General features: G+C 36.4%; 2 protein-coding genes across 3 annotated transcripts; both read right to left on the bottom strand.

The window, feature by feature from the left end:
• Window positions 1-275: 275 nt before the first annotated feature.
• LOC103966225 (proline-rich protein 4-like) lies at window positions 276-3,343 on the bottom strand. 2 transcript variants are annotated; one of them, XM_048573645.1, is made up of 3 exons: window positions 3,072-3,343; window positions 1,268-2,165; window positions 276-1,201 (listed from the first exon to the last, which is right to left on the bottom strand). In XM_048573645.1, exons 1-3 carry the CDS (start codon window positions 3,211-3,213, stop codon window positions 622-624), a joined length of 1,620 nt encoding a protein of 539 aa, XP_048429602.1. In that variant the 5' UTR covers window positions 3,214-3,343; the 3' UTR covers window positions 276-621. The 2 variants fall into 2 exon arrangements, with proteins under 2 accessions (XP_048429602.1, XP_048429601.1); XM_048573644.1 differs by having other exon boundaries at window positions 276-2,165.
• Window positions 3,344-23,831: 20,488 nt separating this feature from the next.
• On the bottom strand, window positions 23,832-27,518 carry LOC103966226 (translocon-associated protein subunit alpha-like). The gene is made up of 8 exons (XM_009379382.3): window positions 27,338-27,518; window positions 26,571-26,735; window positions 26,422-26,472; window positions 26,094-26,182; window positions 25,190-25,267; window positions 24,860-25,063; window positions 24,617-24,688; window positions 23,832-24,176 (listed from the first exon to the last, which is right to left on the bottom strand). Exons 1-8 carry the CDS (start codon window positions 27,402-27,404, stop codon window positions 24,126-24,128), a joined length of 777 nt encoding a protein of 258 aa, XP_009377657.2. The 5' UTR covers window positions 27,405-27,518; the 3' UTR covers window positions 23,832-24,125.
• Window positions 27,519-27,900: the final 382 nt, after the last annotated feature.

Below are 27,900 nucleotides of genomic sequence, written 5' to 3'. Positions count from 1 at the left end.
CTAAGGTTTCATCAAATCCCAGAGGAGAAGAAAATGAATTGAATCTAGCATTGCCCCCTCTTAAGTTTGTAGACAACACTTTCAAATCATCCTACCTCCTGATATCACTTGTATTAAAAAAATTAAAGTATTAAGTGGTAAATACGTACAACTAACGTCTAATGAAACGAAAAATTTAGTTGTTAAAAAATTTGATTACTAAGATGTTACGTTCACGTTGAACCATGATTAACTTGTATGCGATATACAATACATAAAACTTGAATTTCCACAACTATAATCCCAAAAGGAATAACAATAGAATAGTGAATATTTACTATGAAACACATGAAAAGTAACACTGTAACAGAAGCCATATGCATATGAAAATATACAAAAACAATTGGGATATTACAATGTAAAGAAACAAAATACAAACAAGTCAAATATTAACTCATAAATAAACAAGTGTTCCACTTTCTCAGCTATCTTTCTGATCTTTGCTTCTCTTTTTCTTCAAGGCTTGAACTTTTGAAGGCTTAATTTATTTTGATCTGAATTTCCTTCATGCTTTCACTTCACCACACAACAATATTTATGCTCCTACTTATAACTGGAAATGGTATATGGTACTTTAATAACCTAAGGATATTGAGGAACCAAAGGTGGCAGGGGTGGGAACTTGCCCACCTTTGGGTGGGGGAAGTAATATTTTGGGTGGAGTGGTGGGATTGGTGGCTTCTTAAGGAATGGGTGAGGAACCTTCGGCAATGGAGGGATAGGCTTAAAGAATGGATGAGGAATCTTTGGCAGTGGAGGGAGAGGCTTAAAGAATGGATGTGGCTTTGGCTTATAGAATGGGACTGGTGGTGGAAATGGCTTCGTGTATATGGGAACTGGTGGGGGAAGTGGCTTTTTGTATATTGGGACTGGTGGTGGAAGAGGCTTCTTGTATACGGGGACTGGTGGGGGAAATGGCTTTTTGTATATTGGGACTGGTGGTGGAACGAGGACTGGTGGGGGAAATGGCTTTTTGTATATTGGGACTGGTGGTGGAAAAGGCTTCTTGTATATTGGGACTAGTGGGGGAAGTGGCTTTTTGTATATTGGGACTGGTGGTGGAACGAGGACTGGTGGGTGAAATGGCTTTTTGTATATTGGGACTGGTGGTGGAAGAGGCTTCTTGTATATTGGGACTAGTGGGGGAAGTGGCTTTTTGTATATTGGGACTGGTGGTGGAAGAGGCTTCTTGTATACGGGGACTGGTGGGGGAAATGGCTTTTTGTATATTGGGACTGGTGGTGGAACGAGGACTGGTGGGGGAAATGGCTTTTTGTATATTGGGACTGGTGGTGGAAGAGGCTTCTTGTATATTGGGACTAGTGGGGGAAGTGGCTTTTTGTATATTGGGACTGGTGGTGGAAGTGGCTTCTTGTATACTGGGATTGGTGGTGGAAGAGGCTTCTTGTGTACTGGGATTGGTGGTGGAATAGGCTTCTTGTACACTGGGATGGGGGGAGGGAGAGGTTTCTTATAGATTGGCATTGGTGGAGGAAGAGGATTCTTGTATACGGGGACTGGTGGGGGAAGTGGCTTTTTGTATATTGGGACTGGTGGTGGAAGAGGCTTCTTGTATATTGGGACTAGTGGGGGAAGTGGCTTTTTGTATATTGGGACTGGTGGTGGAAGTGGCTTCTTGTATACTGGGATTGGTGGTGGAAGAGGCTTCTTGTGTACTGGGATTAATGGTGGAAGAGGCTTCTTATAGATTGGTATTGGTGGAGGAAGAGGCTTCTTGAATATTGGTACTTTTGGAGGGAAAACCTTAGGTGGGAAATGTGGCAACTTGGAAAAAAATGGGTGCTTCTTGTGAGGCCAAAAGAAGGCAGAAATGCAAGTCACAAGTGAAAATTTGACCTTTCCACCAGCCACTCCAAAGGTTTGTGTCCCATCACTTGCCTTAGACTTGAAGACTATTTTTGTGGATTTTAGGCCATCATGGGCAGCACAAGGGACATCTGATGCACTGTGGAGTTGGGCATAACAGTCCTCTTTTAGTTGGTTTTCTTCTTTTAGAATCTTTTTAGGGAGTGAGACTTTGAACTCTCCATGTTCATTGAGCTCCCCAACTCCTCTTGTCTTGAAGTGTCCATTTTCTAGCTTGCAATCAATTGTTACACGAAGACCTGCAAAATTGTAGCCAAGTTTGATAACAGTTTACATCGAGAATAAAAACCTAATTGATGTATTTGTTCGTGAGAGGGAGAGGGCAAGAATTAAGTGTCAGAATAAGTGTTATAATAGAGAAGCTATCAGGGCTGGTCTAGAGATTTTTGAGGTCTAGGGTGATGCTAAAAAATATGCCCTTATTTTATATAAGAATTTTTTTTTCACACGTAAGACATCGATAAAATTATACTTACTCTTTGTTGAAGATTAGACTTGAATTGGAATACATGTTTAAAAATACAACCCACATAACTACTAGCTACTAATTAAAAATAAATTAACAACCAAACAAAAATTCGTAAAAATTGAAAAGAATAAACATGCACTTAGCATTTCGAACTTAGGACCTCTAGTTAATTTTAAACAACAAAAACCATTGATTCTAATTAAACTTCTTGATCATTTAGCCAAATTTTATATATTTATACTCTTATGAAAAGAAATTTGTAAAATTTGAAAAGTAGATAAACACACATGGTGTCTTGAACCCAATACCTCCTCGTTAATTTCAAACAACAAAACCACCAATTCTAGTTAAAATTCTTTGTCATTAAACCAAATTTTATAAATTTATACTCTTATAGAAACATATATAAATATACTGTCCTAATAATTTTGGTGCCCTTAATTATTTTGGGTCCCAGACGGTCACCCTGCCCGCACTAGGCTTGGGCCGGCCCTGGAAGCTATATAATTGCGAAAGAGGAAATAAAACTTTACTGAAACTGTTTTCCAAATATAGTAAGTTTTCTGTCCACTTTGGAGTTCATGCAATATTGCAACACAGTAATATGCATGGCAATGCATAAATACCTAAAATATGAGCAGCTTAGACAGAAAAATGCAACCAGAAATTATGTTACCTGAAAAGGCACGGCTAGTCTTAATGCTATTCTGATCACAGTCAGTACATTCTCCAACCCCAAGTACCTCAACTGTCTGTTCAGCGTAGCAAAAGCTCACAAAAAGCACACAAAGCCAGAAGCACTTCTGGAAGATCTTCATTGGGAACCGCACCCCAACGAAGACTAGAAAGCTTAATCTATGGTGGTTATAAGCACTGGTATTACACAGTTCAAGTTTAAGCTTCTTGTATTACACAACTTACAAGGCATATATTATATAGTGCTTATAAGCACTTCGATCTAAAAGCACACCGCCACTGAAATTTAAGGGCTTCACATGAGGTTAGGTACCCTTCCCTTTAGGGTAAGACCTTACGTTTAGGGGAGAAGAAAAGGACCGTACGTAACGCGCGCACCGACTTCATCCTCCGTATCACAATATCATCCATTCAATGAGCTCCCAACTGGATAGCTTAGTGCGTGTTGGTGTACTTATCTGTCTAAACCTACTTACTCGGCTCCCTTTAATACCATGCTTTTTACACAAAAACCATGTTTAATTTACCAAACTAATCTCTGTTATACAATCACTATATGCCCATACAAACTTAAACTGTACGAGAATGAGTCGACAATATTCATCAAGTTTACACTATCTGACATGTGCATGACTGTTTATGCACATATATGGGAATAACCGAAGTTGTGGAATGAGAGTTGCAGACATATATAGGTGCAACCTCACCTTGCGGTTGAAAACAACCAAAGAAAGCATGGAGAACTAGAATTGAACTCGAACAAGAATGAGAGGGGCAAACATATAGGTGCATCCTCATCTTGTACTGAAAACAACCAAAGAAGCATGGGAAATGAAAATTGAACTCGATCACGACCATTTGAAAAGAAAGCTTTGATAATTCAAAAAGTCGGGTCATCAAGACACTACTAATCACATCGATAATATCTCAACTTAATTAAGCACACAACCTTGCATGTTTTATTTTAATTTTTTTTTTATCACAAAGTTGTTAGATATTTATCGATAAATAATGCCAAATATATATACATAAACTATATGCTTATAAACAATAAATTGCAACTAAGTATATTTGCATAATATGAACAAAATTAATATTAAACAAATACTATAATGATCGAGGCTTGCGTACCGCAATGTCCTTGATGAAACAGAATTTTGTCCTTACTCGATGCTTATAGTTCAATAAACGTCTAGTTCATCAGGATTCAACGATCTAAGTCAAGATTCCAACATAAAAAAACTTGACTTCTGACGAATATCTTTGTGGTTCTCTCAGTAAGAAAGGTTTTGGGATTTTAGTAGGAGAGATGCGTTTTTTTTTTGTCTTCTAAATGCAATGCACATGGATGTATATATAATGTATACGCATGTCCACAATAGGTATGAATTTAGAATGAATCTTCTGGGAGGCATCTGATGAGTCTGTCGATTTACAAATAAATAATTAAATCTGAAATTAATAAAATAATTAATTCTTGGATTTAATATTAGAGTTTGAGCTAAATAGCCCCAAGGCCCTTTTTTTTATAATTAAATATATATTAATAATTAATCACAACCCAAAGTCCAAACTCAAGGTTCAAGCTAAATTTTGCTCTTCATGGTCCATCTTTCTAATCACTTGGTAGAGAGACAAAGTGCCAAGTGTAAGAAACATTTTGGTGGTGACAAATGTGGGACAATGAGATATAATGAGATTTTAACTCGAAACTCCAACAAAAAACCTCGTGCAATTAAGAGTAAAATCATTCATTATAAATTGTAATTTATTCTGTTACGTTTTCGATACAGATACTAGGATGGATTGTATTCTTCTACATGGCACACCCTTTCCTCATGAGCTGGTTTTGCAAGTTACGCGTACGCTTAACAATTTGGAGATGGTAACATATGATCATATGAGCCCACATTTAATTTCTCTTATTGACTTGGTGGTTTAATTTGTCACAGTTGGGAGATTAAAAGGAGAAACAAACGGTAGCATTTGCATAATACATGTGAGGCACTTACCTAATTCACGTGGTCATCATATCAACTAAAATATCAACCAATTGTCATAACAACCAAGGTCTCATCAAAAGTACAGGTTGTGTATTGAATGTGGACACACACTTATCATATGCCTGTTTAATTACAACAGGAGGCTAGTATTAATGGAGTTCGAAATGCCTCCTCTCTTTTCTTTGTCAAATTTGAAATTGATTTAGAGAAAATTGGACTTGGTTTCTTTACTTGAGGTAATTAAACCTTTGATTCAATTGAAATTTCGGTTTCTGAATGAAATATTCATGAGTATTGGTCTCAAAACTCGTCACAATATGGAGTAATGCTCCTTTTGGATAACGCCATTAGAATTTCTAGTCAAAAGAAATGGTTATAAAGGACGAAAGTTAAACAAATTTAAGGACCAATACTTATGAATCTTTAATTTAAACTCCGATCAAAATTTGAAGACAATGTCAAACTCAATTTGTTTATTCATATGGGCATGGTGGAGTGGGTTCTAAAATTGTGGAATCATAGAGCATATGGAAAAAGTTAAGTTGTTCAAATGAGAGCAATCAGAGGCATGTTTATAGGTATTTTCAGGGCCGGCCATGAGAATTTGGGTTTTTAGGCGAGCCTTTGAAGTGGGGTTTTAGAATTCTTTGACATCGATTTTTTGTACATTGATGTGTATATGTATAAAAAAGAATTTGCCAAATGCATGAAAAAGGCTATTTCTAAATCAAATATCATTAAAATAAATATCAAAAGAAGAAAGATATACAAACATTATTTATATATTACACGTCTCGCGTTTTTACATCCAAATGTACTAATTAAGCCGGTAAAATCTTAAAGAACAATAAAACTTAATTGATGAATATAAGAAATTCTCTTATGCTTCTGAAATTTAGCATCACAAGTTCACAATTTTCAAATATACCTACATAAAGCCAAGTTACAAACACAATAATAATAGGGCAGTGTTATCCACTTACCCATTTTTACTTCTCACACACCCTTCTCAATTTTCAGTCGTTGGATCAAATGAATTGAAGAAGATCAACGGCTTAACAAAGGTGTGTGGGAGGTAAAAATGGGTGTGTGAATAGCACTATTCTAATAATATCAAACCACATGTATGTTACAATACCAAAGAAAAAATTCCAATAACTCAAAAAGAAAAAACTTAAAAAAGATAAATTCTCTCTTCGATTGCCTTATTAGTTTGCAGTCAAAAGTCCAAGATTGAGATTTTGAGAATTTTCTCTATTTGATAAGGGAACTGATTAGAATAAACAAGGATGTTTAGAATTTGGTGTTTGTTTGGAAAATGCGACGGAGGCCAAGGGGTTTAACCGTTTAGCGTTTGGTGTCTAGGGAGTGCGACAAAAGAAGTAAACAGGTTTGTTTTTCACATCAATCAAAACATGTTTGAGTCACTTGACGTTTCCCCTTTAACGTACAAACTAAGTTTGCTATTCTTTTTATTCAATTAATTATATAAATAACTAAATTTTATAAATGTTGGGCCGCTCATGCTAATGGGCTATTGTATTCAGATAAAGAGTCAAAATTAGGCCTGGCAAACGGGTCGTGTCTATCGTGTTTGTGTCGTTTTCGTGTAACACCTGTTATCTTAACGGGTCGTGTCGTGTCACACCCGTTATCTTAACGGGTCCTTAAAAGGTCATGTCACTTTACCCAACGGGTAAAGTGACCCGACCCGTTATGACCCGTTAAGAAAAAAATATATTTTTTTTAAATTTGCACATACCACACATTGCCACATAAATATTACTTCAAAACATTAAAACATTTCTCGTTCAAGTACCATATCTACACTCGAAAATAAAAGCCTAATAAAAAAAATAATACATACACTACTAATATTTTACAAATATTAAATGTGCAAGGATAAAGAGTTTTTGTTTTTAAGATTGTAAGTCTTTCTCAAAAGTTTACACCTCCATTTACAAAATCTTCAATTTACATCGATCATCATGAAATTGTATTCAATTTACACCTACATCTATATAATTATTATAGTTTTTACTTTTTTAGGGATATAAAATTATTAAATTAATGTATATAGTTATTAATATTATAGTTGATTCATACTTTTATTAAGTATATAAATTATAACATAAGATTTTGTTATATCCACATCCACTAGTGTAAATATTTTAAATTGAAGATCAAATTCATTCTTTGTATTCATATAGGGTCAAGGAGTGTAGCTGTAAAAATTCATCAAAATTAGAGTTAAAATAACCGTTAAATCTTGATTTTTCGTTTATAACCGTCGAAAAACTTTGTCCCGTTACTTGATCTCTGAATGTTTTTTTTTTGTGATTTTTTGCTGATGTGATCTCCAAGCATATACAAACAATTTTGACGGTTTGGATCGTTGAAATTAGTTTTGGAGAATTCGTAAAACGATAGATTGACTAACACTTAGAGTTTATTTATACTTTCATTAAGTATAACATAAGATTTGTGGTATCCACTTGTGTAAATATTTTAAATTGAAGATCGAATTCATTCATTGTTTTCATATAGGGTCAAGGAGTATAGTTATAAAAAATCATCAAAATCGGAGTTAAAATAACCGTTAAATCGTGATTTTTCGTTTATAACCGTTGAAAAGCTTTGTCCCGTTACTTGATCTCTGAATCTTTTTTTTTTGTGATTTTTTGCTGATGTGATCTCCACGCATATACAAACAATTTTGACGGTTTGGATCGTTGAAATTAGTTTTGGAGAATTCGTAAAACGATAGATTGACTAACACTTAGAGTTTATTTATACTTTCATTAAGTATGACATAAGATTTTGTGGTATCCACTTGTGTAAATATTTTAAATTGAAGATCGAATTCATTCATTGTATTCATATAGGGTCAAGGAGTGTAGTTATAAAAAATCATCAAAATCGGAGTTAAAATAACCGTTAAATCGTGATTTTTCGTTTATAACCGTTGAAAAGCTTTGTCCCGTTACTTGATCTCTGAATCTTTTTTTTTTGTGATTTTTTGCTGATGTGATCTCCAAGCATATACAAACAATTTTGATGGTTTGGATCGTTGAAATTAGTTTTGGAGAATTCGTAAAACGATAGATTGACTAACACTTAGAGTTTATTTATACTTTTATTAAGTATAACATAAGATTTTGTGGTATCCACTTGTGTAAATATTTTAAATTGAAGATCGAATTCATTCATTGTATTCATATAGGGTCAAGGAGTGTAGTTATAAAAAACCATCAAAATCGGAGTTAAAATAACCGTTAAATCGTGATTTTTCGTTTATAATCGTTGAAAAGCTTTGTCCCGTTACTTGATCTCTGAATCTTTTTTTTTTGTGATTTTTTTGCTGATGTGATCTCCAAGCATATACAAACAATTTTGACGGTTTGGATCGTTGAAATTAGTTTTGGAGAATTCGTAAAACGATAGATTGACTAACACTTAGAGTTTATTTATACTTTCGTTAAGTATAACATAAGATTTTGTGGTATCCACTTGTGTAAATATTTTAAATTGAAGATCGAATTCATTCATTGTATTCATATAGGGTCAAGGAGTGTAGTTATAAAAAATCATCAAAATCGGAGTTAAAATAACCGTTAAATCGTGATTTTTCGTTTATAACCGTTGAAAAGCTTTGTCCCGTTACTTGATCTCTGAATGTTTTTTTTTTTGTGATTTTTTGCTGATGTGATCTCCAAGCATGTACAAACAATTTTGACGGTTTGGATCGTTGAAATTAGTTTTGGAGAATTCGTATGCCATCAATCAAGTTCCGAGTGTGTGTGTGTGTATATATATATTTATTAAGTAGATTTAAATCTATTTATTTTGTACGTATAAATTATAATTGACTGGTACACGGAATAGTACATACATTACGTGTCACGTGTGTCATTATAAAAATAGTGAGATATGTCATGACAGTCATGTGTGTGATAAAAAGTTAATAACTTAAAAAAAAAAAAAAAAATTCTCACCACTTCTATTAATTTTCATTTTTCCCTCTCTTTTTTGTTTCCTTTTCAACTTTTTCTTATCATTTTCACTTTTCCCTCCAACATCTTTCCCTAATTCCCTCACTTTTTTGTTTCATTTTCAACTTTTCTTAACATTTTCATTTTCCCTCCATTTTTTTTTTCAAAAAGGGCGGCAAGTTGGCAACGGCAAGAAATTGATTATTGAAATTTGAATGGAAAGAAATCACATCAAATTTCAATGGATGCAAAATCATGCAATGCATCATGCATATTAAATTATTAATTAATAATTATTATAGTTTTTATAAAATTTAATATATATATATAATTATTATAGATAGACTTAATATTTTGGGGGTATAATTATTATAGTATATATAATTATTATAATTATTATAAATTTTATAGTTAATTTAATATATATATATATATATATTATAATTTTTAGGGGTATAAAATTGTAAAATTAATGTATATAATTATTATAGTATTTTTTTAGGATTATAAAATTATAAAAATAATATTCTGCTTATCGTGTATCGTGTTACCCACGTGTATACCCGAACCAACCCGTTATCTTAACAGGTGCTTATCGGGTTACCCGATAACGACCCGATTCGTTATCGTGTCGACCCAAACACCTGTTAATTTCGTGTCGTGTCGTGTCGGGTTATCGGGTCGTGTCAGAAATTGCCAAGCCTAGTCAAAATCTATGAACTTTTTTATTTGAACAAACACGTAATATTAATTCATATATATATAACAATAAAAACAAATTGAGGGTCCCTGCAAGGTGAGGGCCTTGGAGGTTGCACGAGGATTCCCTCATCTCCTAATCTCTCTCCCTTTTCCTTTCCTCCTATTTGAACGACTATGATTAAGCCACGTCAACATCTTATATTGATATTTTTATAGGGACAAAAAGATAAAAAGAGAAGTATGAGAGAAGGAGAGGAAAGAAGATGGAAATAAGAGAGAAGAGAATCCTACTCCTTGGAGAATGCCAACTCTGGCTACCCATGGGGACGACTCTGTGTATTTTTGTACACATACTCAAGCCCCTACAAAGAAACTTACCAATATGGTATAAAAGAATTTCTCTATGATATTAAATAGACTACTCACTCTATTATATGAGGTTAGATATCATTCCACTTGTGGGCTCTAAGTCCTATATCAAGTTATAGGTACAAGGGGTAGTTATAGTGATAAAATTATTGGTATGACCGTATAAGTAACTAAGAGAGAAATACTCTTGAAATTCCATATAGTAAATTGTTGTGACAGTATTTTATTTATTATTTATTTCTTTAGTGCTCCTGAATTTAAGGTCAAATTATATGTGGAATCATCTACATAGGATTTGACACATCTTGACCTAGGATGTCCACTAGGACTCCGAATCGAGTTGTGTTGGCTAACACCTGGAAGGTGACAAAGCCATAAAGTGTATTGATGTGGAAGATGTGAATAAATTTAAACCTAAAAGCATAAGTACAGTACAATAAAATAGGGCAAGAATTATACCATCGATGGTAATCGTCCACCCTAAGATTTGCCGATAATCCTCGTTGGTATGAAAACTCTACTACTAGAACCTGGATGGACGAAAAACAAGGGTGAGTGGGCCTGAAAATAAAGTTTTAATAAAAACCTTTTGAAAGTGTTATAACCCCTCGCCGTAAAACCTGTATAGTTTCCAGAAAATAATACTACGTAGGTACAAAAAATGAATGCACAGATGCAATAAAAACAGAAGCATGCCATGCCATAATGTCTCAGCAATAATGAATGTAAGCCAAATGTGAGATCAGTCTAAACTAACATGCCAGTCGGAGTCACCTAATGTGACATGTACGACTGGACCTATTGCTCATCAATCTATGTTAGCACACAAGTCGGAGTTAACCAGTGTGACATGTATGACAGACTAGGTGTAAATATGTACGCTCTAGTGTTACGATCAGGTGAAGGCTAGCACTATGCATGGGTCACCTACGAGTCGGTGTCGCCTAATGCGACCTGTACGACAAGTTAGCACCTAACTTGGATCCAAGGCGAGCGTGCGGTGCGGGAGGTGAACAATCATATGAAGGCTATGCCCTAGCCCCGGGCGGGAGCACCAACACCAGGGTGCAGCAGGGATGAACTCTAAATGAAGATATGCATGCTCATATAATTTAACCATTTCAATCACATAATAACTCACCTGAACTTATCTGCGCCTCCGTATGATCATTTGGCATAACCACATCTCATCACAATGCAATATTTAAATATAACACATTTAAATCATGGCATGCTAAGCATAATCAATTTAAAACATTTATGGAAAACAGTAAGGTGTGTGTGTGTGTATATATATATATATATATATATATATATAGACATACTATAAAAAGGAAAAAGACCCACTCACCTGAGGTCCGCGCTACAACTCCCTAACACGAATATCGAGGTGTCACGAATGATCGGTGCCTAGAATAATTATCAAATCACGTCTCAAAATTCTTATCAATAGAACACGTAACTTACATATCCTATTCGGGAAGATCCGTACGTCGGATTCCCGATCCGTTTTCTAATATCCTCAGATATTACATACTATAACATATCAAAGTTTAGTGACAATCCAACGATCGGAATGTCGATTCATTTATTAACCAAGTGGTGGCCCTTAACGGAAATATAACCAAACAACGGAAATTTCAGAAAACGAATGGAGGATTCGAGTCCGGCATGTCGAGGAACCTAAGGAAGGACCTCGGGTTTTTCCCCTACACGTGCTATGCGTGGCAGTCGGCCGTCCCGACTCGCCAGAAAATCCAACAACTCTAAAAATTCTCAAATTTTATAGGAATGAAGATCTCGGTAAGAGGAATAACTTTCATACATGTGACTTAGGCCAATTTGGCCAGAAAAGCCTCAATTTCACCTAAACATGTTGGAACTCTAGAATTTGGATGTTCTTGATTTGTCTTCAAATCAACTCCAACACTCCAACCAATGATTGGGCATTGTTTATGAGCTGAAGAGAAGTATATTGGTGATGGCAATCGAAGAAAATTGTTGCAGGAATGGCAAAATTCATCGATATGGGTGTCCTTGGAGTCAACGTGAGTGTTTGTCGTGAAATCACGACCAATAGCCATCAAACTTGGGTAGGAATGGAAGCTGGGATGACACCAAGTTAATTGGTGGTGTTGGTTGCTACAATTTGCTGAAAAATTGAAGGAAAATCAAAGAAAACCACCGAAAAATTTGAAGAGAAACAGGTCGGTTGCGCGAAAAGGAACCGGGTCAACGTGATCCGGTACTCCTCCACTCTCTCTTTTCCCCTCCTTTCATGCTCTCCCTATTGGTCACTCTCTCTTTCTCTTCTTTCTGATTGGGCGTCCCGCCCCTCCTTTCTCTCCTTTATCTTTCATCTCCACTGCCCCTCTTTTCTTCCCTTTCATCTGGGCCACACACGTGGCTTTCCAAAATTTGCTCCAAAAATCTGGAGCATTCCAGAAAATAATAAATTGAACATTTTATCCTCGACTTCGTTCGTTAATAACTTCTTTGTTATAACTCCAAATTGCATTCCGTTCACACTCACGTATTCGTAGTGACGAGTACTATCCAAATACACCAAGAAAATTATTCTTACGTGACACGACAAGGTGGTCAACAAAAGTTAACATATTTCCTCAAAGGGCATTTTTCGTAATTTCACATTTTAAAATTATAAAAACCATAATTTTTGGGGACGGGTCGTTACAGGATTTATCGATAAACTCTGCATATCAAGTAAGAACATGTTTACGTGTAGGGAATAAGAACATGAATCAATTCAGTTTCATGTATTAACTAAAATGTAACCATGAGAATTATTTTCCTTCTTAACCTTTTTACAACACATAAATCTGTTTGGACAGGATTTTGCACCTACTCTGCCCATATACTTTAAGTTGTTGGATGAGAGAAATTTTAAGGATCGGGATTGGTTTCCTTATAAAGGTTGAATCAATCGCATAATCAATCTAGGTTTCGAGTCCTAGTCGAAGACTGCGAGACTTGGCAATGATAGAGTTTTGGTTGAGAATTCCGAGTATATTCAAAGAATATGCCAAAAAGTTGGAATATTATCATAATTTTACAACTCAGCGGACTTAGCCATCACGAAATTCACCCTTACAAATATGAAGTTTTGCAACGTCCAGAGCCCTCTTCAACTCAGCACACAAACTCAAATGCTCTATGCGAAACCTTCTCACACCCATGAGAAAAATACTAATTATCCTAACACCTCGACAGCACCCCCTCTGTTTGGATTAATAACATTGTATTGGCGACCAGTAACACATTTAGTTTGGATTAACACTACTAGAGCTATAAAATCAATCGATCGAGAAGTATGTTCAATTTGGATTAACAACACTACTTTAAGTTTGATTATCTATCCAAGTCTCAATCGACAAGGAGTCTTTAATTCTTTCACCAAACAAGGCCACTTCATTCGCTTCTTAGCGAAGTGAGGTGTCTATAACCATTACTCCCATGTAAAATTCAGAGTTCGCCATTCCGACAGTCGAATGACATTCACTATAAAGACACTCATTTCCCTTGAGTATCTTTACTCTTGCATCCTAATTCCAATTCGGCGCACCTATATTTTTACAAATAGAGTCAAAGATCCTGAACTTAGTAGTGAATTGGATACCTTATCTTCAAATTATAGAACCTAGCTGTTCAATGCAGAAGTCAGCAAGGTGTTCAACACCATACCACCACATCTATTCTACTCGCTCAACCAAGCTCAATTGCGAGTTGGCACGCATGCATTCACAAGAAAGATGTAATTAGCCCAATAGTTGCTCGATATACGTGCCACATATGTCTTGTAATTTTTATGATCAGACATAATTAAAAAAATATGAATTTTCTTCAAATGCATAATCAAATACCTAACATCAATTGCTAGTTGATCTGATTCCCCTTCAATAAATATGCCCTAAATTGCTTTACGCCCATAAGCTCGAACCTACAACGTGAAAAGCTTCTACAGTTAACTAATTGAAGCTTTAGAGCATTTCTTTTTTATCTGGTTCTTACTAACTACTTGTGTAGCATTAAAAATGCAAAAATGTGTATGAAAAAAAAAAAAAAAAACCGACTTGAACGATCCTGTGTTAAACTACTTGTGCAGCATTAAAAATGCAAAAATGTATATCTTTTTCATGGGTAGATCTCAGTTTACTACCATCAAGTTTCGTGGTTTTCAACATTTAGTACATGAAGTTTTTTTCGTCCTAGAGTCATACCTAAAGTGTTAATTTTGGGACAGTCTCATACATCTGTTAGTTTGGTTGTTAAGTCTCCCGTTAACTGATGACGTGTGGTGCCCATGTAGACAATGACTGGACACCACGTGTCATTAAGGGGGTTCACGTGGAAATTAAAAATCCAAAAAAATAAAATAAAATTCCCGCCCAAATTTAAAATATTAAAATAATTAATTAAATATATATATATATATAAAGCCCAGAACTCTTCGTCTTCCCCACCCGACATCTTTCCATCCCCATCACGGATCCACCCCTCCACGACTTCTTGGTTAGGCACCAAGCATTGTAGAAGGTTGCCCGGCCCTTGATCAAATTCCAGCAGTTTGAGCCGTCCGATTTGATAACATTGATTCCGCTATTCCCATCCAAATCCTGATTATACGTGATCAAATCACTGCTCGGAGAGAAGGTTGGGAACGAACCCTGAATCCTCAGCATCTGGAGTTGTTCAATAGGCGAAGACACTCGCTCGATATAAGGAATTGTGGAATCGAACTCGCCTCACTTAGTCGAATCACCCCAGAATTGGTGATACCCAAGGAGCTATGAATTGGACGAAACAAACGGGCTGTAATGGTGGCAATTCGGGTTCAGGATCTCTGTCATCGATTCAAACATCTTGGATTCGACATCAAAGAGCTTTATGTGTCAAAAATTCTTATCGGGCCTGCCAGGAGTGACGGCGATTCTTTTGCCGTCGTGGAAATCTATCGGGGTGAAGTAATGGAACCCCAATAGAGTGACTTCGAGTGGGAGTGATTGGGAACCCAAAAGAGGACTCCAGATTTGAGAAAATGAAAATCGACCCGGAAAATGCTTCATCAGCCGTCGTCATGTTGGCGGTGAAAATATATGGCAGAGTCGCCGAACTAAGTAGGTCAGCCACCGTGCTCGCAGACAAATATACACTTGTTGGGTCGCGATGCTTTGAATACAACTATATCGATGTTGAGATCGTGAAATTCACCACCCCATGGATGAGATCCGTACTAGGCGACGGTGACGAATTTTCTAAAGAGAGAGAGCGAGACTGTAATCGACGAAGTCAGAGGAAGTCAATCGAGTTGTGATTTTGTCATGGAGGAGTGTGGATGAATAGAGAGCATACCAGGATATTGGAAGAATGGTAATGGTGGTTATTAGGTTATTAGGGCTGCAACTTTATAGGTTACCTTGTCAACTTGTATGTAGTCTTTTTCTTGTTAGCTACTCCTTAATTTAGGGGTGTGATATTCACACACCCCATTTTGCTTTTCACACAACCTTTTAATTTTTGGCCGTCGGATCGGATGAATTGAGGAAAATCAACAGATAGAAATTAATAAAGGGTGTGTAAGAAGTAAAATGGGGTGTGTGGATAACACATCCCTTAATTTAAGGAGATTTGGTGTAAGTCTTTTCCCTTGTTGTCAACTCCTTGATTTAAGGAGATTTGGTGTAAGTCTCCTAGACTAGCCTTTATGTAATGGTTATTAGGACTTCCCGGATAGCTGTGTGCATGGTATGTGCACTGATTCCTAACCCTTAAATATCTCTTATTTCTCTTTGTATCTTTACAATACATGAAATAGTAGAAACAAATCCATACTTGAAATTCAATATGGTATCAGAGCAGGTCTTCCTTTGAACCTGTATCTGTGTGTATCACATTGTAAACATCTCCAATCTTCAAACAAATGGCTAAAGAAAATTCAGTTAACCAGAAAGTCAAAAACACCATTACTTCTCGACCTAAGAATTTATATGGAGTGGATACCAATCCCAACCAAAGGCTCAGCTCAGTACTACTGAATGAGTTCAATTATCTCCTGTGGTCAAGGGCGATGGCTCTTACTCTTGGTGGAAGAAACAAACTCGGGTTCATCAATGGTAAGGTTCCTGCTCCAGAAGCTTCATCCTCAGATTATGAAGCCTGACTATGTAAAGATCAACTTGTTATGTCATGGTTACTCAACTCCATGGATCGAAAAATAGCTGAGATCTTCAGTTATTCTGAGTCTTCTCTCTTGCTATGGACAACCGTGAAGGAGATGTATGGGAACCAAAACAACTCCGCTTGCGTGTTTCAACTTAAAAGAAACATCTCATGTATCCAGCAAGAAGGTAAGAGCTTCACTCAACATCTTAGATCTCTAAAAAGTATGTGGAATGAATTGGATGTCCACAGGCCACATACCACTGACTCCATAGTTCTCCTAAAAAGGGCTAAGGAGGATAAAATCTTTCATCTCTTGTCCAGCCTGAGCTCTGACTATGAAGATCTAAGAAGCCATATCCTTATGAATTCCAAGTTGCCAACCTTCACAAGCATCTGTGCTACCATTCAACGAGAGAAAGTGAGAAAGAAGGTTATGAATGCAGGAACCAAAGTGAACGTTACTGAAAATCTAGCTTATATGACCAATGAAAAGAGATACAAAGGTAAAAACCCTAACTTGAAGTGTCAGCATTGTCAATACAATGGCCATGATAAGGAGACTTGCTGGATCTTGCATCTAGAGTTGAAACCTGATTTTCTGAAAAACAAAGTTCTACTTAGAAGATATCAACCAGCACAACTTTCCCACCAAGCCAACATGGCTTCGTCTTCAACTATCAACAATCATGATCATTACAAGCAGTTCACAGCTAATCCTGTAGATCTTATTAACAAGTTTCCAAACTTCCTACAAAAGGAATGAGGAAGAAAAGTAGCCGATCAAGCTGTTGATCCTGAAGATGAAAATACCACTGACTTGTTAGGCAAGTTTGCTGGTTTTTTTACAAATACTAATCATATACCAAAGCAAGAACATCAAGGTATCTTAAATGCTTTCAAAACTGCTCTAAATGTTAATTTGTTGCATGATTTTTGGATTGTTGATTGGGAAGCCATAGACCACACGACTAACAAAGTGTCAAAACTAAAAGAGTTTGAAAAATTGAATGAACCATCACAAGTGTCAGTTACAAATGATGAAGGGGCTAAAGTTGTAGGGAAGGGAATAGGTCATCTGATTTCAGATGAAATCAAGTCAATGGCTTTGTATGTACCTTCATTTCCTTTCCAACTCTTATCTGTGGGGAAAATCACAAATACTTTAAACTGTTTGGTCATCTTTTCACCACAAAGTGTCATTTTTCAGGATTGTATCACCAAGAAGACAATTGGTGAGGGTTTTTATCTAGATGGACTGCATTACATCTCAAAAAATAGTCCAAATGGATTTCAAGTCAAGTTAATTCCCAACCAAGACAATTTTTTGTGGCATCAACGTCTAGTTCATCCTTCCCAACATGTTTTGTCCAATTTGTTTCCCAATTCGAGGAAAGAAGCAATTAAGTGTGAAACTTGTCATATGTCCAAAGCTACTTAATTACCCTCGAGAGAGTCTGTATCTAGGGCTAGCAAGATTTTTGAACTTGTACACTTAGATATTTGGGGTCCTATTAGTGAATCTTTTGATGGTTACAAGTATTTTGTAACTTTTATTGATGATTATTCAAGGGCAACTTGGTTGTATCTTTTGAAATCAAAAAGTCAAGTAATGGATATGTTTAAAGACTTTCATAACCTTGTTAAAAATCATTTCTCTTCAAATGTTCAAACATTAAGGTCTAATAATGACTCAGAATACATGTCTCAAATCATGACACAATACTTAAGCAACAATGGCATTATGCATCAAACTAGCTGTGTTGGAACCCCTCAGCAGAATGGCATTGCTGAGAGGAAAAATCGTGACTTATTGAAAAAAACTACGGCATTGATGTTGCAAATGAATGTGCCTAAGAAATTATGGTCACATGGTGTTATGGTAGCTGCTTATTTAATTAACAGATTGCCTAGTAGGGTGTTGAAGTTCAAGTCTCCAATGAAGATAATAAAAGGAAGAAAGGTGGATCTCTATCATCTTAGAGTCTTTGGATGTATCTGTTTTGTGCACATTCAATCTCTATATCGAGATAAAATTGATCCTCGAGCAGCAAAGTGTATCTTTCTTGGGTATTCTTCAACTCAAAAAAGATACAAATGTTATAACCCTCAACTTAAGAAACTTATTGTGTCTAAGGATGTTAGGTTTCATGAAACTAACCATTTTTACAGTAAGAAAGTTAACACTCAGGGGGAGAACTACTTGGATCTGTTTCCTTTGCCAACCACAAATGCCTTAATCACTGAAGATTCAAATTCAAGTCTTATTCTTCCTGCTCAAGGATCTCTTCCTTCAAGTGAACAAATCAATGAGGGTCTGTCTACTAGCAATCCAGCCGATGAAGTGCGTGAAAATTGGCAAAATGTGACCTCAGAAGTCAAGGAACATGAATCAACACTAGTTGCACCACGACATAATCCTACAAGAGAAAGACAGTTGCTTGCTAGATTGCAAGACTATGTGACTTAGCAGCCATGACATCCAACCTCCAATTATGTCTCTTATCATAAACTGGCACCTACTCACAGTGCATTCCTCAACAAGCTTTCTGACCTCTCAGAACCTCAAAATTTCCAAGATGCAAATGAATCTAAAGTGTGGAGGAAAGCTATGCATGATGAGCTACACGCACTCGATCAACACAACACTTGGAGCATTGTAAAGTTACCAAAAGGAAAAAAGATTGTGGGATGCAGATGGATATGTAAGATTAAGTTCAACTTAGATGGATCGATTGAAAGACATAAGGCGAGATTGGTAGCCCGTGGTTTCACGCAAACTCTTGATGTCGACTACAAGGAAACCTTTGCTCCTGTTGCATAGATGAACTCAATAAGGGTTTTTCTCTCATTGCTGTGAATAAGGGATGGTCAATGTATCAAATGGATGTTAAAAATGCATTCTTGCATGGGGATCTCAAAGAAGAATTCTACATGAAATTGCCTCCTGGACATTCACAAAGTGGTAATTCACAGATGGTGTGCAAGTTGAATAAAGCTATCTATGAACTGAAGCAATCACCTCGAGCTTGGTATGCCAAACTCAGCTCGGTTCTCATCAATGCTGGTTTTGATAGAAGCAGTGCAGATTCTTCCATGTTTGTGTGCACCGAACATGTCCTGGACATTTAGGGAAATTGGTGCTCTTAATTTATGTTGATGACTTAATTATCACAGGTGATAATGAAGAAGAAATTGCCAATCTCAAACGAGCTCTCAAACAATAGTTTGACATCAAAGATCTAGGGGTACTGAAATATTTTCTAGGTATAGAAATGGCTTATTCTCATAAGGGTCTATTTCTAAACCAACGAAAGTATATACTTGATATACTCAAGGAAGCATGTCAAACCAGCCAAGTCACCTCTTGATAGCAAACTTAAACTCAGTTTGGATGATGAACCTTTTCCCAACGCTGGTTACTATCAAAGACTGGTAGGTAAGTTGACATATTTCACTATCACAAGACCTGACATCTTATATTCTGTGAGTATTGCGAGTCAATTCATGCATGCACCTACTCTTGAGCACTTTAACCTTGTCAAAAGAATCCTTCGTTACTTGAAAGGATCCATAGGTCGTGTCATAATCATGAAGAACAATGGAAGCACTCAAATAATGGGATATTGTGATGCTGACTGGGCTGGAAATTCGATAGATCACAAATCAACAACTGGATATTGCATGTTTGTGGTAGGAAACTTAGTCACATGGAAAAGAAAAAAAACAAGCAGTTGTTGCCTGATAGGAGCATATTTAGGCGACTTACTTAGCTTGTTTTCGTGCATCTATGTTGTTAATTCATAGTTGTTTTAGTAGTTTAAGCCATTTTCGTGTGTTTTTAGGTTCATATGGCTAAGGAAGCAAAAAGATGCATTTTGGAGCATTTTGGAGCAAAATTGGGCTTGGAATGGATAGCATATTTTTGGAGCCAAAGTGTTGGACGAATTTGAAAGCCTTGTATGCACTTTGGACATAAAACAAAGGGCCTAGCCCAATCAAACAATCCTTTGAGCCATGCAAAACCTCTAGCCCAATCAACAAGCCTTAGCCACATGCATTCACATGCATCACAACCCCAAAACCATCAAGAAACACCCATTCACACACACATGCACTCACATGCATTCACATGCATTTCCACCTTCCTACTTCATCATTTCACCACATTCTCCCTCTTTAACTCACATGCACCCAAACAAAGCCAACCTAGCTAACCCTACATGCATTATTTGTTCACTCTTCATCATTGCATTCATCACCAAAGAACTCTCCATCATTGCCATGCATTCCCCCTAATTCCATCCATCTTCCACACCTTTCCAACCTAGCTAACCCTACATGCATTATTTATTAACTCTTCATCATGCATCCGCATTCATTCCAACACAAAACACACACATGCACTTATTCTTTCATCATTGCACCACCAATTCACCCACATGCATTTCCAACCATTCACACCCCTTTAATCATTCTCCTAGCTATCATTCACATGATCTCCCATCCATTCTCTCCCTATATAAACCACACACACACTTCATTCATTTGCATCATTCAATTCATCCCACACTTCCATATCATTCAATTCACTCTCCATTCTCACATCTCATTCACAACACAACACTCCTCAAAATCATCCATTCTTTTTCCTAGCCGTGAGTCTCCCTTAGAATCCAAAAACCATTCTTCCATTTCCACCACTCCTCATCCACTTCCATAATTCCACACTTCCATTCCCCCAAACCAACTATCCTTAGACCTTATGCTACAACGAAGAGGAAGATAAGAGGGCCTAAACGTTCATACAATTCAAGTTTGAGTTGTTGGAATGTTTAGGCGTTTCTTTGATTTCAATGTTTAATTTCAATTCTCTTTGTTTTGTACGTATGAGGAACTAAACCCCCCTTAGCTAGGGGGTGATTCGAAATATATGTTTATGCTTGCAATATGATTTGAGTACTTTTAATTACGTTTCATAAGTTGTGAATTCAATTTGTTTAACTATTTGATTGATATCCTATTTATGTATGTTTATTAAGAATGAACGCTTAATTTTCATGTATGAATTTGACGCTAGAATATAAGTGAGTTTCACGTAATAGTTATGAACTTATATTCACAAGTAGTGGAGGTTGCTTATAAACAATCGCGTTAAACAAATTCTTGGCATAAGTTTCATGCAATCATAGTAACGAATGCCTCGTCAACACTTATAGTTTTCATGTTGCTTATTGCTTGTATCTCTATTATGCAATTCATGTAGGGAACTAGTAAGGAATGCTTTGGGTTGTCATATGCAATCATCCAATTCATTAACTTAAGGAAAACTTGACGGTTAATTTAAGCGGACCTAATTAACCCGGAGCGTTGAGAATTCATGGTTTATTGAAATGCAATTAGAAATCTTTTTATTATGCAAGTGTAACATGTGTGGAGATGAACCCCTTGGCTAGCATCCATTCATTCCATTTCATCAATTTCATATTTACATTATGTTTTAATTGCAATTTGTTCATTTAGTTTAATTCCGTCCAAAATTCAATCCCCCTTTACTTTATTGTTCAATTTAGTTAGAAATCATTTTAGTTTGTGTTTTTAAAGCATTTTGAGTCTTTTGTTTTGTCTTAGTGTTTTAACGTTTAGTTTCACATTCTTTGAGTCTAGTTTAGTGTTTTATATTGTTTTTACGTTTTTGAAGTCAAATCCAAGTGGTTAACAATCCCTCCTAATCCCCGGTCCAGAACGATCCCTACTTACATCCATACTACAATTGTCAAAAAGAGGGTTTAATTTGTGTGCGTATAATTCTCGCATCATTGCCAGATCAAGTGCTGAGGCTGAGTATAGATTATTGGCTTCCACTTTTGTGAGCTAATCTGGTAGGTCTCCTTTATGATTTAGGCGTCTTCAAATTTCAGCCCATGTCTCTTTATTGTGACAATCAGGCAACCATGCACATTACCTCAAATTCAGTGTTTCACGAAAGGACCAAGCACGTCGAAGTGGATTGCCATTATGTACGTGAACAAGTGCAAACACAGGTCATTCAAACTCACTATGTTCGAAGTACTGACCACCTTGCTAACCTATTCACTAAATCCTTGCCTATGAATCAGTTTCAACGTCTTTTGGGCAAGCTTCGTTCCATCAATTTGCTGGATTTGGCTTAAGGGGGAGTATTGGAAGAATGGTGATGGTGGTTATTAGGTTATTAGGGCTGCAGATTTATGGGTTACCTTGTCAACTTGTATGTAGTCTCTTTCTTGTTAGCTACTCCTTAATTTAAGGAGATTTGGTGTAAGTCTCCTATACTAACCTTTGTGTAGTGGCTATTAGGGTTTCCCGTATAGCAGTGTGCATGGTATGTGCACTAATTCCTAACCCTTAAATATCTCTTATTTCTCTTTGTATCTTTACAATACATGAAATAGTAGAAATAAATCCATACTTGAAATTCAATACAGGATTTGAAGTATCGATTGGGATCCTGGTGAGCTGAAACAAAGTAGAAGGTGTGATTTTTTATGATGGGTTAGTCATGGAAGAAGGATCTGGGTTTGGAGTGCAAGAGCTGGGGATGGGGGAGTCCTAGCCGAGTTAAGTAAATGGCGGGAAACACGGTTGGCTCGGAGATGAAGACGAGGGAGTGGGGTTCGTGGTTGTTGTCAGCAAATTGGGCGTTGAAGTTGATGGAACAGCCGTTAGAGATGCGGCGCTCAAGGCCGATATTGGTGGAGAAAGGGTGGAGAAGGATGGGGAGGGCGAAAATGTCAAAGCCATAGTGAGGTCTACCAACGGTGGAGAAGACAATAGTGCCTTTGGGTTCGATGTTCATCGTGGGAGCAAGGGTGGAAGGGATGGACGGGTGGAGCTGTGGAGGGGATGGAGGGGTGTTGGGTGGGGAAGACGAAGAAGGTTCTGGGTTTTCTGGCTTTTTTTGTTTTTTAATACTTTTATTTAATTAATTATTTTAATATTTTAAATTTGAACGGGAAACTTTTTTTTTGAATTTTTAATTTCCACGTGAACCCCCTTAATGACACGTGACGTTCAGTCATTGCCCCACGTCATCAGTTAATAGGAGACTTAATAACCAGACTATGGATATATAAGACTGCTCCAAAATTAACACTTTAGATGGGACGAAAAAAACTTCATGTACTAAACGTTAAAAACCACAAAACTTGAGGGTAGTAAACTAAGATTTACCCTTTTTTGGGTTTCATTGTATCCCTTACTCTCACATTATTAGCAGAGCCACTGTCCTTTGTATGTCATGGAGTACTGCATTGTTTTACCTTAAACAAGCTTTCCATCATCCCTTTTCTTAATCCCAACAGAAATATCATCACTGTGGACCAAACCCACACCGACTAAACGTCGAACGCGAACATTAACGTCACCGTCGTCATTTTTTCATACCAAAGTGTTGCTACTTTGCATAAACTAGATCCTTGAAAAACGGTGAATCAACAAATGCACAAGCCAAATCCATGCAAATCCCGAATCAAAACAAGATCTTAAGGAAAATTGTATCGCATCAACAAAATTGTATGATTCCTAGCATTGCGTTAGTTGAACTTCTCAACTCCATCTCTAAAAAAGAAACTGTAAAAGTTTCCCGTCGTGTCTACAATAGCAAGGCAAGTATTGTTTTCTGGTCTAAATTCCAGAACTTGTGCAAGTTTTCGACCTCTCTTACATATCTTCACATCCCTAGTGTGGGTTATAAGAGTCTGCACTTCAATGTAATGTCTCGTGCAGATGAACTGTGAACAGTTCTGTAATCTATTTCTTCTTCTTTGTTTTGTCTTTGACTGACTGAGTATATGCAGTTCCCTGGCCATCAAAAGAGTTAAAACGGTACACATAAGGATGGATTCTTGAATTTATAATGATCAAAGATACAAAGTACACTTTAAACAACACAGCTGACTCGGCTCACTATTGACACAGATGAAATTAGAAGAACCAATGCTTCTTTGTTTTGTTATATCCCTCGTTTAAAACTTATACTTCTTTATTTTTCTGTGGCAATTTGAAACACCGATTAAACTACAGATGCGGGAAGTTCTACATGAAGCAACCCATATTGAATAGGCCCTATTAAAAGTTATGAGTGCATGACTTGCATTATGAGAGACGCAAATCTCAAAAAGAAATTGATAACTATTAACAGGGCCATGTTTTAACCGTTGGAAACACAAAATTTGAAAATTCGAAACAAGTTAGCAAAATAAGAATAATTAGCGAGATATTTTGGAGCATCGACTGCATACCTGAAGCCATTCATCCATAGAGGCATCGGTAGCCTTGGTTCCAACTTCCACCTTGGGAGCCCTCTTGGTTTTCTAACCAAAAACAGACACACACAAAAGATTAATTAAATGAAAAAAAATGAACAAAAGTAAATATAAACATATAACTAACATCACCCATATATTATATTAAACGTGCAGTTTTATAAAGATTTGAAACAAGTATAGTAAAAAAAAAAAAATTTCATAAATAAGTCTGAATACCTTAGAAAGGTGCTGTATTTGACCATGAATCCATAAACCTAGGAGGACAAGAAGGGCACATCCAAGGGTGACAAGAAAAACAGACTCAATGCTGAGCATAGCACCAGCCTCAACAACTTCGATAGTACCATTGTAGAAGGTGCTCTGGTATGGTTGCTGGTCTATCTCATAATAAATGGTACCCACGAGATCAAAAGCGCCAGGCTGCATAACACAAATTAAATGATTTAGGTAAAGCGTCCCACTCCATTGATTCAATTGCATTTTAAAGTAAGTTGACTGAAAATAGAAGCAATTTCAGATGTTAACAATAGATGGGAATGATGATACCTGTAAGAACTTGCTGACAGCAAATATGTATGGGAAAGTAGCCTGGGCCGAAGCTGGAACTGATCCATTGTTAAAAGCCTACAGTTAAACCACATCTGTATGTGAAACTGACAAAAGTACAAAACAAAACTAGCCAGAAGCAACTTTAATGCAAAGAGTAACACAAAATTCCCAACATGAAAAGATAAGAGGTACATTTTACAAACTAGAAAGTCTAAAATGGTGCGGTAAAATAAATGACCAACCCAATGGTAATGGGCTTTAAAAATATAAGTAAAAAGGATTTAGGTTATTAAACTTTATGAATCTTCAAAATACTTTAAAATGAATCAGTTCAACATGTCATTCAGGTAAAAGGAAAATCTTCTACATTAAAGTTCAAATCTGAACTCTCATCACTCTCAATGTTCTTGATTGAGCTATCCTTTCAACGTGACTATCAACCCTCATCCACTATTTATATTAATTATTACAATACTTGACAACTGGGCTTGTGCTAAAAATAGGCAATGAGGGGTATGATCTCTACCAAGTCAATTATGAAAACAGATCTCAGTAAGCTTCAATAGGAAACTTAGATAACCAAACTTACACTGGTCATGGATATCCTGCCAATCTAGATTTTAACAAACTATGGTTTGTTAAGCATACATATCCTTCACTTGTAAAATAAGTTACATGCAATCAGCAATATCACAAGCAGCAAGCAAATAAAAAGAGATATTATAGCAATATGGAAAGAAAAAATGAAGTTCAGTTGTTCATAACAAGACTAATTGTCATAAAATGTTTCCAGATTCTAAAAAAACATGTTAACCAACAAAAAAATTTCCTGATGAAACAAAACAATTTAAAAGCAAATTCAGAGATTATTTATGTGTAAACCAATCATACCAACAATTACCTGGGCAGTAAGATTCTGAACCAGCAGATTGTGATCGAAAGGAAGATGAACGCTGGCTTTGACTGCAATCACATTCAAGCTTGACTCTCCTGGTTTCACATCAAAACAGCAATTAAGCCATGTTCTAACCATTTCAGAAAAAATATAGCAGAAAATGTGCATGAGTACGCCTGCTCAAGAAGTAATCATGTTGCTCTTTCCAAGGGGAATTGGCAAGTTGCAGCACAGAACAAATAATAAAGGTGATAAAAACAATTTGAACACAGCATTGCATTGCACTCAAAGAAAGAGAGAATCCAATCACATAAGAAAATGTTATGTTTATTACCATCATTTTTCAGACCAACCAGTATTTCAGTCTCTTCCCCTGCCGCCACCGCTGCATAGACAAGATCAAAGTAAACAACACATTTCTAAAATTGAAAAAAAAAAAATGGCTATAAATTTTCCAATGTACAATAATGATGAAATTCTTACTTTTAGCGATGTTTTTGGGGAAGAAACAGATTGTATCAACTCCGGGAGCTGGGCTAAAATTTCCGTCTCCAAAATCTTGGACATCCTCGCCAACAATCCCAAGATCACTAGTTTCTTCCACGGTGTCAGAAGCATCCACTTCCGAATTAGACTGGCCCCTGGCGACTAAAGATCGGAAGAACCACATATTCAGTACGACCCACTTGGAATCCACATTAAATCAACCAAAATGTTATCCTAATTTCCACAAATTATGAATATTGCAAACCAAACACGTAAATCAGAGTCTATTGAACTCAAGACTCAACTTTTACTTATCTAACCCAGCATGCAAGCATTAGTTAAGTCATCTGAAAAGGGCAGGACAATGAGCGAAAAAGATCAACAAAACACGTAATCGCATTCCAAAACCTCACGAAAGCAATTGCATGTCAGCTGAAAAGGCTACCTTGAAGTGAAATTTCGCTTTCTACTAATTAAATTAACGACAATAAACTCATCTAATCTATGCCAAACCTACACATCAACAATAAATTCGAGCACACTCCATCAAGACAATGGAGCATCAAATCGATCAAAACGAAAATTAGTCAAACCAGATCTAATTTGCACCGATCAACAAAGTCAACCCCAACAAGTAAACACCAAACACTAGCTGGTAAATCGATTCGATGAGCAAATCCCAATTTCAACAAACGAAATGAACGAAACAATACAATGTATACAAAGGTATATATTAGATCTAGTTTTGGGTTTGAGAGAGAGACCTTGGAGGAAAGGGGATGCGATGAGGAGGAGAGTGAGAAGAAGAACCCTAATCACGCTGGTCGCCATGGGCGGTGGTCGGAGCTTGTTCTTTAGGGTGGGGTGGGGCTGTGATGTTGGTGTGAGATTTGTAGTGAGAAAGAGAGCGAGGGTTTCAACACAGTGCCTAAAGCGAAAAATGCCGACAATTCTCAATTTTTATAGTGATTTTCGGGAATTAATCAGAAATAGTGGAAATGAAAAATTACGAATTCGGAGGTGTTAAAATCGAGGAGTAAATTATAGCAACAATTCTTCAATTTCATTTAAATTTGAGCAATGATCATTTAATTAAAAATTCATTACCATTAATCTTTTAACTCATCACATCAAAATATATAGATATGGTCATTTTCATCAACTCTGTCAGAATTTTATCAAAATGAGTTATGTTGAAATGATCATTAATACAATTAGATTAAAGTTGAGGGACCATTACTCTAATTGGGTTAAAATTGAGAGATCATTTCTCCAGTTGAATTAAAGTTGAGGGGTCATTGATACAATTTTTCTTATTTGATTTTTC

Source organism: the organism of the source record quoted next, unplaced genomic scaffold, assembly GCF_019419815.1.
Source record: "Pyrus x bretschneideri cultivar Hongxiangsu unplaced genomic scaffold, Pyrus_bretschneideri_v1 Contig7, whole genome shotgun sequence".
NCBI lineage: Eukaryota > Viridiplantae > Streptophyta > Magnoliopsida > Rosales > Rosaceae > Pyrus > Pyrus x bretschneideri.
Note: the sequence above shows the minus strand (reverse complement) of the source record. Positions and strands in the feature narration are given on the sequence as shown.

Bases quoted from the DNA above. Each gene is read 5' to 3' on its own strand.
- LOC103966225 (XM_048573644.1), bottom strand. From the start codon at position 3,213: ATGAAGATCTTCCAGAAGTGCTTCTGGCTTTGTGTGCTTTTTGTGAGC. The intron at 2,166-3,071 runs GTAACATAATTT...ACAATTTTGCAG, and splicing joins GACTAGCCGTGCCTTTTCAG to GTCTTCGTGTAACAATTGAT.
- LOC103966226 (XM_009379382.3), bottom strand. From the start codon at position 27,404: ATGGCGACCAGCGTGATTAGGGTTCTTCTTCTCACTCTCCTCCTCATC. The intron at 26,736-27,337 runs GTCTCTCTCTCA...TCCGATCTTTAG, and splicing joins CGCATCCCCTTTCCTCCAAG to TCGCCAGGGGCCAGTCTAAT. The intron at 24,689-24,859 runs GTATTCAGACTT...GTTTTTGGTTAG, and splicing joins AAATACAGCACCTTTCTAAG to AAAACCAAGAGGGCTCCCAA.